The sequence below is a fragment of the Aricia agestis genome, chromosome Z (genome assembly GCF_905147365.1).
Source record: "Aricia agestis chromosome Z, ilAriAges1.1, whole genome shotgun sequence".
Classification (NCBI taxonomy): Eukaryota; Metazoa; Arthropoda; class Insecta; order Lepidoptera; family Lycaenidae; genus Aricia; species Aricia agestis.
Genome location: NC_056428.1, coordinates 35,850,948 through 35,864,784, shown reverse-complemented (window position 1 = coordinate 35,864,784; position 13,837 = coordinate 35,850,948). Strand labels below are relative to the sequence as shown.

The 13,837-nt window shown below is 36.7% G+C and overlaps 1 protein-coding gene across 10 annotated transcripts in view; it reads left to right on the top strand.

Moving 5' to 3' along the window:
• The window catches only part of LOC121738622 (coiled-coil domain-containing protein AGAP005037), a 213,717-nt gene that overhangs the window by 69,988 nt on the left and 129,892 nt on the right, over positions 1-13,837 (top strand). For 9 of the 10 annotated variants that reach the window (XM_042130799.1, XM_042130806.1, XM_042130804.1 and 6 more), the window contains exons 4-5: positions 8,555-8,697; positions 11,885-11,974. In XM_042130799.1, coding sequence (XP_041986733.1) covers positions 8,555-8,697; positions 11,885-11,974 — 233 coding nt within the window. The remainder of the gene's footprint in view (positions 1-8,554; positions 8,698-11,884; positions 11,975-13,837) is intronic. The other variant, XM_042130803.1, reaches the window with a different exon arrangement.

The window sequence follows — 13,837 nt, the reverse complement described above, 5'->3', positions numbered from 1 at the left end:
AGAGAGTGATCTTCTGTACTGCGCATACACTTGGGCACTATAAAATTTCTCCTGCGTACCTGGCCTGGTTTCAATGAAACCGGCCACCGTCACCGAAACCGGTGTGGTATTTTCGTATTTTTTTAACATCCTAAAATGCTCTAAAAATAGAGGTAGTATGTTAGTCCTTTAGTTCCATTTATTACCTTAAAAGTTCATAAAAGACACGAAAAGCTTTGCGGGTTAGCTTTGGCTCGTAGTGAATTAGGTAATGCTTCTGGAGTAGTGTGGTTTCGCTCCATCCCTAGAGTTCTGAAAAAAGAATAAGCTCTGACACTAAAACGAAGAAAACTGTTCCTCAGATTTAGAAATTGGAATCCATTCAATATTAAAATAGAGCGTGCCAAAACTTGGGAAAATCCTATTTGTGGCGAATACTTGAAGTGGATGAAAATTCTATAAAAGACTGGCGGGTCGTGACTAAATCTTTAGGTATAGATCGCTATATTATCTTTATTAATAAAAATAAATTAAAATTTTGTTACTCCTGCTAAAACTCTATAACGGCTTACTTACTTTGGCCGATTTTATCAATCTTGAAATATTCGTGGAAATCCAGGGAAGGGTTATATTAGGAGGGAAGTGATGCGAAGTTCACCGAGTCATATTAATTAATGTAGGTACTCGTATGTCGTAATAAATAAAAAATACCTAATATTATATTTTTTAATGTTTTTCACTGTAACCTAAACATTAGAAATATTAAAAGAAAGGAACGAAAAAAGGAACTAACGCTGTCATCATACAAAAACCGGCCAAGTGCGAGTTGGACTCGCCCATGAAGGGTTCCGCAGCAACAATAAGGTTTATGTTTTATAAAATTAAAAGGTTTTTGATTTATTTTTATGTTTCAGTTGATTTAATAAAAGTTAATTTAAAGTTTACCAATTATGACGTACTAGCTGTTGCCCGCGACTTCGTCCGCGTGGACTTTATAGTTGTTCCCGTACATCGATTGAGTCGTTTACGCGCAAATCAGAAAAGTATATTGTGTGGGAACCGCACATTTTTCCGGGACAAAAAACATTCCTTGTCCCAGATTCAAATTAGTATCTCCAATCTCCATGCCAAATTTAATCAAAATAGATTAAGTTGTTTAGGCGAGAATCATAAAAGTTTATTGTGCGGGAACCGTATATTTTCCGGGATAAAAAGTATCCTTTGTCCTTTCCCGAGACTCAGAGTATCTCCATACCAAATTCCATCAAAATAGATTGAATAGTTTACGCGCAAATCATAAAAGTATATTGTTCAGTAACCGTACATTTTTCCGGGATAAAATGTATCCTATGTTCTTTTTGGGACTCAAAGTATCGTTATACCAAATTTCCTACATATCAAAAAAACCTTCACGTGGTCTACTTTTATCTGTGCCAATAACAACAGAAAAATTGCTCCAGTAGTTCGTGAGATAAGCCCTTTCAAATGATTTCCCCCGTTTTTTCCACATTTTTCTATATTTCCTCGCTCCTATTAGTCTTAGCGTCATAAAATATAGCGTATAGCCTTCATCGATAAATGGGCTATCTAACACTGAAAGAAATTTTCAAATCGGACCAGTACTTCCTGAGATTAGCGCGTTCAAACAAACAAACTAACAAACTCTTCCGCTTTATAATATTAGTATAGATAAAAAAAACTACAGTTTGCTAGATTTCGTTCAAACCAATTTTCGTTGGTAGTTTTAATAATAATGTACATCATATATTTTTTCTAGACTTATCATGCCCCTACTTTAGAAATTAGAGGGGGGGGGGGGAGACACAAGTTTTACCACTTTGGAAGAGTCTCTCTCGCAAACTATTCAGGTTAGAAAAAAATTATATTTGAAACTTCAATATGATTTTTGAAGACCTATTCATAGATACCCCACACGCATAGGTTAGATGAAAAAAAAATTTTTTTGTTGGTATAAGGTTAACCATTTATGACGTATAAAAAAACTACTTGCTAGATTTCGTTCAAACCAATTTTCGTTGGTAGTTTTTATAGTAATGTACATCATATATTTTTTTTAGACTTATTATGCCCCTACTTTAGAAATTAGAGGGGGGGGACACACATTTGACGACGACCTCTGTGGCTCAGTTGGTGGGCTGTTGGTAGCTCAAGCCGGGGGTTGCGGGTTCGAATCCCGCCGACGGAACAAAAAAAGTTTTCAAAGTTCCTGGGTCATGGATGTGTATTAAATATGTGTATCATATAATTAAAATCTTAATTATATGTATATTATAAAAGTATTAAATACTAGCGGCCCGGCCCGGCTTCGCACGGGTGGACATTGGTTTTTAAATATTTTTTTTTTAAATAAAGGTAGTCAATCTTTAAGTTAAGCAGAACATAAAAATAGTTTACATTATTTAGCCTGCAACTACTATATTATAATTATTATGTACATATAACACATTTTTATTGTATTTTTTTTTATTTTTATATTTTAAGTGTTATGTTTGATTATTTTATCCTTACCTGCAGAACTATAAGACTATAGTACATCACTTTGCGATAAGTAAGTATAGTCTATAATTTATAAAGCATAAGCAAGAAGGAATATTTTGGTAGATTTTTCACACAATTATTAACACTTAATACGGTTCCCTTTTTTCTCTCATTAAATATAGCCTATATTCAGCAGAAATAGTGTGGATTAAAAAATATGCATTAATACTTCCATCGTACATCGGCATCGTGGGTATCGCAGACACAATAGATCTTCAATTGTTATGCTGGCAGCCGGCTGCCGCTATTGGAGATTTATAGTTAAAGAAATTAATTAATTATAATAGCAATCAAAAATAATAGTCATTCAAAACTTATTTTAAAAAGTTCTAAAAATATAACTTTCGTAGTCATAACTTTTAAAGCTTTTTTGAAATTAGGATTATAATAATGAAGCACGATAGTCTATATCAAATCAATAAAGCAGCACCCGGCTGTCGCATAACTATTGAAAATCTATTGTGTCTGCGATTCCCACGATCGAGGTAATATTTACGTGGACTCTCCGGGCGAGTCTGTGGCACTGATAATTAAATCTCTCCCCTACCGCACGCACACCAGCGCATCGCGCCTTGACGCCCAATTCGCAACGTGCAGCAGAAATCGTAATATTTTAATTTCGCCATAACATTAAAACCAAACGTCCAATTTTAATCATTCAAAGACCAAATATTATCTACATTAACTGTACTTAGTGATGAAATAATTTATTTTGATAAGGGTCAATAGCATGATTTAAATAAACGCATTTAAATATAGTCCAAAAAAATTCTAGATTTTTTAATAAAAAAATGGTTATTGTGCCTCACTCAACATAGATAGGTATAGTGTGTCGCGGACTTTTTTGTAGATATTTAAAAGATCTATAATTACTTAGAACATTTTATGCCTCTATCTTTTATAGTTTAGGCAGCGTACGCAAAATAAGTAACTTTTCTGGTTGATTTTTTAAACCTTGCGTCCGAAAATCCCAAATATCTTACGGAACCTTATATTTTTCCAAAATAAAAATTAGCCTATGTTCAGCAGAAATAATGCAGGATTCCAATGGTAAAAGAATTTTTCAAATCGGTCCAGTAGTTTCGGAGCCTATTCGACTCAAACAAACAAACAAACAAAAAATCAAATCTTTCCTCTTTATAATAGTAGTGTAGATATTTCCGTTGTCTGGTACAGACTGACGTGGTGTGAAGCGTCCATAGATGTTATTATTATTATTATTATTTTACCACTTTGGAAGAGTCTCTATCGCAAACTATTCAGGTTAGAAAAAAATGATATAAGAAACCTCAATATGATTTTTCAAGACCTTTCCATAGATAACCCACATAGCTTAGATGAAAATATTTTTTTTGTTTCAGTTGTAACTATGGGGACCCCTAAATTATTTTATAATTTTTCAAATTTTTGTATCAAAATCTTAATGCGGTTTACAGACTACATCCAATCGTACGTACCAAGTTTCAATAGTATAGCTCTTATAGTTTCGAGAAAAGTGGCTGTGACATACGGACAGACAGACAGACAGACAGACATGACGAATCTATAAGGGTTCCGTTTTTGCCATTTGGCTACGGAACCCTAAAAACGCAATTTTTGACAGTTTTCCTTTACCAGCAGCGCCCCCGCCCACGTTCATTTATAACCTTGTTGGACCAGCTGTCATCTGTCAATTTCGGCGGTCAAAGTTAAAGTTAAAGCTAAATTTAGCCTTAACTATAACCATAACTTTAACCTTAACTTTAAATTTAAACACGCCTCTGGTGCAACCCAACCTAAGACTGCAGTTGTCATCTCTACAATTTTAACTTTACAGTGCAGGCTGTGTCAGCTGCAGCTTTAATTAATTCTGTAAATGCACATCAGATGTCGTCTTTCTCATGCAAATTACCAAGGACGAAACTAGGTTCATGTTCGATGAAAATTAGCAGATTGCGCTGTTTGTTGCAGCTCTCTGAAAACGCATCTTGTGATAACGCCATCTCTGCCAAACGAGTGTAATTACTACATGCGCTTGGCGCAGTGCACTTGAACTAGTTTCCGTCTTCCGTACTAGATGGAACTAGTGTCTGCAAAAATGCATAATTTACCCAGCTGCACATTCTGAGAATTTTCTTTTGCGACTTAGAAAGTCATAATATTAATATTAATACGCGAACGAAAAACTTTGTAACCCTTGTTACGAAAAATGGGGAAACGTAGGTGCATGAAATTTTGCACAGTTATAGTTTATATGGTGAAGGAGTGCATCGAGCTAATATTATTTTGAAATTATGCTTTTATCATACATTTTTTTAACAAATAAAACATTACACACACTACAACACACACACATGAGAAATGACAGATTTTTGAGTGACAAGCCTATACATACGAATTATACTCTTTTATTTATGGTTGAAGTCTGTTGACAACAAGTTGACAAATTGAAAATGGATTAAAGTTTTTTTATTGAATCTTAGATACTATTAGACAATGCTTACACGGCCAGTCTGAGATTTGAAAAAAAGAACAAGAGTTGAAAAAAAAATGATAAAGTCAATATTTTTTACAAAATATAGGTAGTAGTCCTAATGTCGTTGAATCTAAGGCCGAATTTCGACCATTGGGCGATCTCTAGTTTCTATAAATTGGTTGTAAAAATTCAAAGAATTTACTTTGGTATTTAATATCGTTAATCATCAGTCATCACCGTTATACGTAAATATACTATACAAAATTATGGAGTTTAGTTAAAAATTATTATCTTATTAATGTAGTTAAACAATAATTTATGCTCGAACTAATTTTAATATGTTTGCATTGATAGAGCAATTGAAGATAAAGAGATTGCGTTATGTGTCTTCCTCGATATTGAAGGCGCATTCGACAACACTTCAACCAGCTCTATCACAAATGGCCTGGCTTCAAAGAATATAGATCCAACAACTAGGAAATGGATCAAAGCCACGCTCGACAATAGGGTAGCCTCATCGACTATTATGGACCTGACACTCAAAATCAGGCTGACACAAGGTTGCCCACAAGGAGGTGTCCTGTCACCCCTGGAATGGTCCCTGGTAGTGGATAAGCTACTAAGGGAACTGAACCTCATAGGTTACTACGCTCAAGGGTACGCTGACGACCTGGCGATTATGGTGGTGGGAAAATGCGCATCGGTGGTCGCTGGGTTGATGCAGTCAGCACTAAGAGTCGTCGAGGATTGGTGCCAAAGGGTCAAGCTAACAGTAAACGCTGATAAGACGGTCTTGATACCTTTCACCAAAAAGAGGAAGTTGGAGGGACTAAGACCCCCAACACTCTTCGGGAAAACTATTAAATTTGCGGGTGATGTCAAGTATCTAGGAGTAATCCTAGACAAAGGACTCACTTGGAATAAGAACATCGAGTATATTACGAAAAAGGCTAGATGTGCTCTGGGTTCCTGTTGGAAGCTTGTCAGCTCTAAATGGGGTATTCGGCCGAAGGCAATGCTATGGCTATATACAGCCGTAGTGAGACTGATTACCACATATGGCTGCGCAGTGTGGCATAAAAAGGCTGAACAAGTAAACTGTAATAAAAGACTAAACAGCGTACAGAGACTGGCATGTCTAATAATCACGGGTGCACTCTCGTCAACACCCACCGCTTCCCTCGAGGCCCTGATCAACCTAACTCCGCTTCCTCTGCTTGTTCAGATGGAGGCCAAAAAGGTGGCTCTCAGGGCCAGGACGGCGGGTAGGACGAATTGGGTCTCCACCCCATTTCGACAGCTGGAACAGTCTCTCAGTGAATCACCTATCATGGCCATGCCATCAAATGCCATGATCAAGGTGTATAGCTTTTCGAAGCAGTACCAGGTTTTTATACCTTCCAGGGAGGACTGGGAAAGAAAAATCCCAATCGATGTCCGCCCTAGCGACATAGTTTGGTTCACGGATGGATCAAGGAAAGACAACCGTGCGGGAGCCGGATTCTACGGGGGTAGGCCACCAAAAGGCAAATACGCCTGTTTGGGGTAGTTTGTGACCGTGTTGCAGGCTGAAGTCTTCGCTATCCTCGGTTGTTCACTAGAAAGCCTGGAGATGGCCCCAGTTAATAAAAACGTTTTTTTTCTTCTCCGATAGTCAAGCTGCACTTAAAGCACTGACTGCCGCAGAAGCCTCGTCCAAATTAGTTCTGGAATGCGTTGAGACGTTAAACATGCTAGGAAGGAACAACAACATCCGCCTAGTATGGGTCCCGGGCCACAGCAACGTCCCCGGCAATGAAACCGCTGACAAACTGGCTAGGCTTGGGGCCGAGAGTCTCATATATGGTCCAGAACCAGTCTGTGGTATAACTCTCAGTACCACAAAGCAAGTGCTCAAGGAATGGGGTCACAGACTATGCAGGAAGCAATGGGCTGAGACCCCTGGCCTTGAACACTCCAAGGCACTAATTCCTGACTTCAACAAAAAACAATCAGAATAAGTGCTCACCTTGAGTAGGAACCAATTAAGAATCCTTACCAGAAGCCTAACTGGGCACTGCAAGCTCAAGAAACACCTAAACAGAATGGGTATTTGTAGCATAACGACTTGCAGATTCTGTGAGGAGGAGGATGAAACACCTATTCACCTTCTCCTCGACTGACCTGCTCTACTACAGAGCAGGAACAGGCACCTTGGTCGCCACGAATACTCGTCCACAGAGGAAATTCGTGGCACCAACCCCAACCATATCGTTCAATTTATGAGCAGTATTGGGTTGGGGATGATACTCTAATGCGAAGGAGTCACAATAGATCCTCATGGGTCGCAGTGACGTCAGGGCTACAGCGACCTGCCTTCTTTTTTAAAAAAAAAATGTTTGCAATTAATTTGTTTCCGAATTCATTATATTAGTGTTATTAGTTTATTAGACACATTTTGTCTTTTCAAATTCAGACTCTATGTCTATCTAAACTATCTATATCTATCTAAAGTTACGCGTTCACTATCTCGGGTTCCGATATTGCGTGACAACATTTCAACTTTTTTAAGCCTTAAAATAAAAAATACTGTTTCTTTAGTTTCTTCTCCTGATATAATTTTTTTTTATATTGCTTATTTACTGAGAAAATAAAGAAAAACTGAAAAATACGCTGTGACGTCATACTTAGGACATAATATCATACATTTTATTTGCCTGGTGTAAAATAGTTTTAATAAAAATAAAAACATGAAGCATAAAAAACCCGTCACTGTCAACCATGACAGCTGACAACCACCTGTCAACAATGACATTTCTAAAAATAACGTTACCTCATTGGTTGCTTCCTCCTCCAGGTTGACGATGACATTGACAGACGTCCTAATAAACGTAACAAACTTAGAGTATACATTAGCAAGCTATAGAGCGCGCACATCGCTCGTTCCCCGTTGTGCCGATCGTAAGCAGAAGTTCTATAGATACTTGTCAAACGTATAACGCAAGTCTAGTGATGTTCCATGCGCCATCGTTTGACGCTTATAGGAAAATATGTTCACACTCGTGCTTACAGTTCATACCTTGTTAGAAGCACTCTATAGCTTGCTATAATGTATACCTACTCTATGGTAACAAACTTACATTGACAGATTTTTTCTTTTGTAAACTGTAATGGAATTAACCGTTCAGACGTAAGTATGACGTCACTTGGCGCTTACGTCTCTTTAGAATACGAAGGATTAAAATTTATTTTTAGGTAAGTATCTTAAAAACATAATTTTGAAAAAGCAAGAAACACATGTCGCCTTATTTTAAGTCTACTTACATATAAATTAATAAAAAAGCCATGTTAAAATTTTGAAATGTTGTCAATTATAGTACTTATACGTATAAGGTAATTGAAAAAAATGCAACTGCTGTCCCACTACAGCCGGACACACATGTCCATTGGCGGCTAGCCGGCTACAAATGCGTTATTTGCCCAATATATTATGCCAATATTGTTCCGCTACCGTCCCTTTCCATCGGACTTCACGCGCAGAGTATATTTCTGAATACCATCCTATGCCTCTTGTTTTCCCAGGTGGTCTATCCGATGGGGAGGCTGGTCGGGGGCCTCGCGGTCGCGGATCCCGTCGAGACGACCCTCGTAGGCACACGCTGGCCGGCAACCACCTGTACATGCACCAGCACCACCCGGGACACATCAGCACCATCGATGTTGAAGTAAGTGTCTCTGTAGTAAAAAATATTCTATGATGAAATTCTCTAGCACGATGTTGATGAAGATGATTTAAATGATATATTTTGAAGTGCATCTAAACTTGGCATTAGGGCGGGAGGATTGCGCCGCTGTTTTATTGAGTTTTATACTAGTGACATTGTATTTAATTTTAGAAATTTTATATGTAAAATTGAATGAAAAAAAAATTGATGAAAAATTGCTGATAGGAACTTGGCCCTCTTTTTAAGGTATGATTTTGGTGGGGTAGTGTTTTCTTGAGTGGGAAATATAAATGGACGAATAATTCTACCTACACCGCAATAGGACTATAGTTAGTTAATTACACGGGAAATACAAATTTAATATTTTTTTTTTTAGAAATTTTCAGTTGAAAAAAAGTAACTAAACATGCTTTTAAATATCGTATAATTTCAACCACCCATCGCTTAATAATCCCAGGATACAAAGGCTTTAATAAAGCACAAAATGCTTAAGAAGTTGTTTGCAGTGAAGAACATAAAAACTAAGCATGCTTTTGAATATCGTATAATTGCAACCACCCATCGCTTAATAATGCCAGGATACAAAGGCTTTAATTCAGCACAAAATGCTTAAGAAGTTGTTTGCAGTCAAGAAATTAAAAACTCCATTATACAGCCATTTTGAATTTTATCGACTAAAAGCTACAGTCCAGGTAAACACATATCGCAATTAATATTATTAATCGTGCTAAGATGAAAGTTGTATACAAAGTTACATCTAATGTCTTTTCATTTCGGAAGTCTGGTGACAAGCTTTAGGATTATTTATCACCGTGAGAATAATGAAGCCAATTTGCTTTTATCAAAATAGCAATACTATGATTCTGCTACTTAAATTCAGCATTAATACAGCTTGTTATTTGTTTCATAGAGCCTGTTTCCTATCTACCAATGAACAGCTATTCTCATATAGATCTTTAAAAAATCAGACGAGTTAGTTTTGGAGTTTTGACTAATCACACGCTTTTATAGATATAAATTGGACTGGATTGTACAAGAAACGAATGATGTTGCATTGAAAAAAAACACTGGAATTGGGGTACTGCTTACCTGACATAAAAAACTTTTATTTTGTTAAAATATTTCGATTGATTTGATATGCTATAAGGCGACGCGACGGTACAAGCAAATCCCAAAAGTTTTTCCTTCCTGGTCAGAAAATTAAAGTTTTAAAAGATATAAAGATTTCTACATGTTCAGTTAAAATTACGTCACCTGGGCCTACTTACTTTAACTGACCAGACAAATGCAAAGCAAAAAAGGTGCCTAAAGTAAAATTTATGTGCGCCGAATGTAAAAAAAGTTTTTGTCTTGCTTGTTTTAATAAAGCCCCTGAAAATAAAGTTCAATTTTCTTTATAAATAAAAATTATATCGATAAATATTTGTTTTCACCTTTCACATCACTATAATTATCGACTTTTCGAAAATTTTCACCACTTCTGGTGCATGACATGACATTATGTGTAACATAATATAGTTGATTAATATTAAGGATTTTAGTTTCGTTGTAAATTTCATTTTTGTTGATGTCCTAATAATAGGTATATATGGGGTACCTAGTTGAAAATAAGTTTTATTATTTTATTTTGTGTCCGCTGTAATTGATGTCGTGTTGAAAAGCCTTTTTGCCCATCCGAGAATATTTTGACAGCTGCTGCTGTTATCTTTTCAATAGGGCTGTTGATTGGTTAACCTGTCTTCCGCCATTCGAAAGTGCTACTGCATAAACAGACATTAAACTTTTTTAAAACCTCATAAACCACCCAAAAGTATTGCAAATCTCCCACAGTGACGCAAACTAATGAGCACTTAAATTAATTGTCACTTCTCAACTCTTCATTATTGTGTGTATAAATCATACTAGACTATCATATTACGCTGTTTCACTAGTTGACAAAACTCTCCATCAAGTTTAATTAAACAAATTTAATTGGACGTTCTAAACAACAGCTGGAGTTATGTTAGATTAACTGCGAGTTTGGGACTAAACTATGAAGAACATATTGTTCGCTTTGGTCATTGTTGGGACGGGGTGAATCAGAAATGAGTTGGCTGCTCTATAGACTATACATATTGTTATAGCTATAGTCGGGGCGCGGATGACTAACAAATTTGCCAATTAAAGTGTGCTTCTGCTATAGTTCATATTTTTGTGACAAGTCAAATAAATCCACGTTTAAAAACACTCGATATAACAGAAATGTGACATGCAATCCATGGCTTTTTGTGAATTTTGTTTTATGCTGAAGAGTGTGCATTATGGACTACAGCAGCTGGACTTCAGTAGAGTTCTAAAGTACGATCGCCGGATAGAGAGAAATTCGGCTATTGCTTGTCTTTTTTGCACGCTCACGAAAATAATGTTATAATTAGACATCGGATTATATGCATTTGCATACTTGCATAATGCATATGCAAATGCATATAATGGCGCGTTGTAAATTTTTCGTTGATAGTGCATATTTCGGTAGTTTTATGCCCTCGTAGACTCCAAACTAGCTATCATGAATTCATGACACACACTGAGGCCACAAAACCGAGGTACGCCTAGTCTCCCTTACTCTTTTTACTAATGTTGCCACATTAGTAAACAATTTGAATAAAGTAGTTACCGATTTATTAAACTTCCATGGGCATTAAGATTGCAATCGGAAAATGTTTGTAGAAAATTATTATTGGTGCTGTATAAAAAATGAAAAATCGTAGATTTGATGAAATTATAAAAATTTACGCCTTTATTAACGGCACCACCGGAAAGCTCTTCAAAAAAGTAATAAATTTCAATAAAAAGTGACTTTTTATCGTGCATATTTAGGCCATATTTTATCATGTATAATTGCATGCATATTTGGGCACTTTGATCGTACATATAATCCGATGTTTAGTAATAATATAATGGCTCACATAGGTAAGTGCGTGGAACCGAGGTCCGAGGTAATCATATTTTCGTGTACGAGGGAATGAAACAAACACTGATAGGGCGAATTTCTCTCTGTCCTGCAACTAGATTATAGCCACCTCATGTCGAATGTAAATTCCAGAATCCAACTACGTTTAGGGAATATCAATTTTGTTGACAACGACCACTTTAATGTTCAAATGTTCAATCGTCAAGTTTACTAATTAACTTGCCTATCCTTCTTCAGCGGACGGGCCCGGCTATGAGCATACCGGAATACGCCACAGTCAACAAGTGTCGCGACATGAAGCGAATTTTTGACCCCCGCGGTGGAAAGGTATAAAAAACAATTGGTTTTTCGCTTGTCGACTAACAAAAACTAACCCTGACGCTAACACGGCTTTCCGCTTCAACATGCACGCTCATTGTACGTGGGCTTTTATGGTGATAAGTACAGTTAAACTCCATTGTAAATATTGTGGCAACGCGATGTGGCGATCGTTTTTTTCGCTATCATCACCGTATTTTAAAATTATGCGGTTTTAACAATTAATGTAAAAAGTGTTGGCTAATTTAATTTAATGGGCATGTAAAGTTGCAATAAATTAGTTAGGTACTTAATTTGTGGTATCCTTTAGGTGTAAACCCAAGCTAAAGAAAGAATGAATCAGTTATCACTGCCATCTTCGTCTGAAGCAAAGACCGAAGTTTCAGCAGTTTCAGTGAGGTACATAATGTATTCAGATTAGAGATGTGCCGACTAGTCGGTAAAGCCGACTATCCGGCCACTTGTGTAGTCGGCGACTAGTCGGTAAAGCCGACTATCCGGCCACTTTTGTAGTCGGCGACTAGTCGGTAAAGCCGACTATCCGGCCACTTTTGTAGTCGGCGAATAGTCGGCAAAAAGCGCCGACTAATCGGCTTTTTACTTTTTTGCTATTATTGAAATGATATTAAAGAAAAACCTTGATTATTATTTATAATGTGTTCAGACACTCAATCAGTGTTACACATTTTAAAATTAAATGAAGTGTTTCTGAAATTACTTGCTAGCAAAGAAATTATTTTTGTAAATATAATTTTAACAACATTATATTCTCGATTTGATAATAATAAGTATGTATTATTAAATCTAGATTTCATGTAAGTACATGAAATATTTAATCAAAACCATCAACTGTACTTATCATAGCTAAACAAAAAAAAGTAACGTACGCGAAGTAAACATACTTAACACGATTCGACACGTTTGCAGGCGGCGTGTGCGAATTACCCGCGAAACAGCAGTAAAAAAGCGTTACGGAAACTTCCGAAACCATGATCGGCTTGGCCGACTAGTCGGCCGATTAGTGGGCTTCTTTGCAGCCGACTAATCGGCTAGTCGGCTAGTCGGCCAAAGTCATGATCGGCACATCTCTAATTCAGATGTATCTGGTACTTGTATAATGGCTATTAAACTACTAATTCCTACTAATATTATAAAGGCGAAAGTTTGGATGGTTGTATGTATGGATGTTTGTAACTCTTTCACGCAAAAACTACTAAACGGATTTTAATGCGACTTTACAATAATAATATATCGACGGGGAGCTGGCGACCGGTGGTCTTCAGCTCTTAGTCGAATAGCTTATACATCAGAATAACGAATAGACTACAACTTTAACCGACTTTCAAAATGGAGGAGTTGTTATGTTCTTTTACTCCGCCGTTTGTGAACCGATTTTGAAAATTTTTCTTTTGGTGTACATAGGCTGATTTGGGTAATATTCATAAAAGTGGTGACCTGATGAATCCATAAGAAATCAAGGGTACTCCTCAATATGGAAGCATGAGGTGACTTCGGTTTCGTGAGAAGTATTCTAAGAACTAGTAAAATTTTGCACCAAAATATACCATGGTTCGGAAGGTACTTATCGTGCTGAGAGAACCCCTGACTCTTTATAAATACAAGTTTGGGAGTTTCGACGTTGTTTTAAGAACGGAAAGCATATGCTACTATGGAAATTACATTCATCATCATCATCATCACTACCATAAACCATTATAGAACCATGTAACCGTTTTGACCCTATTATTGGTACTTTTCATAGTCTTTTATTATATACTAGCTGTTGCCCACGACTTCGTCCGCGTTAGTATAGTAGATCACGTCCCAAGTATTATTTGACTTTGACTTTCCCACGATTTTATTATATATAGA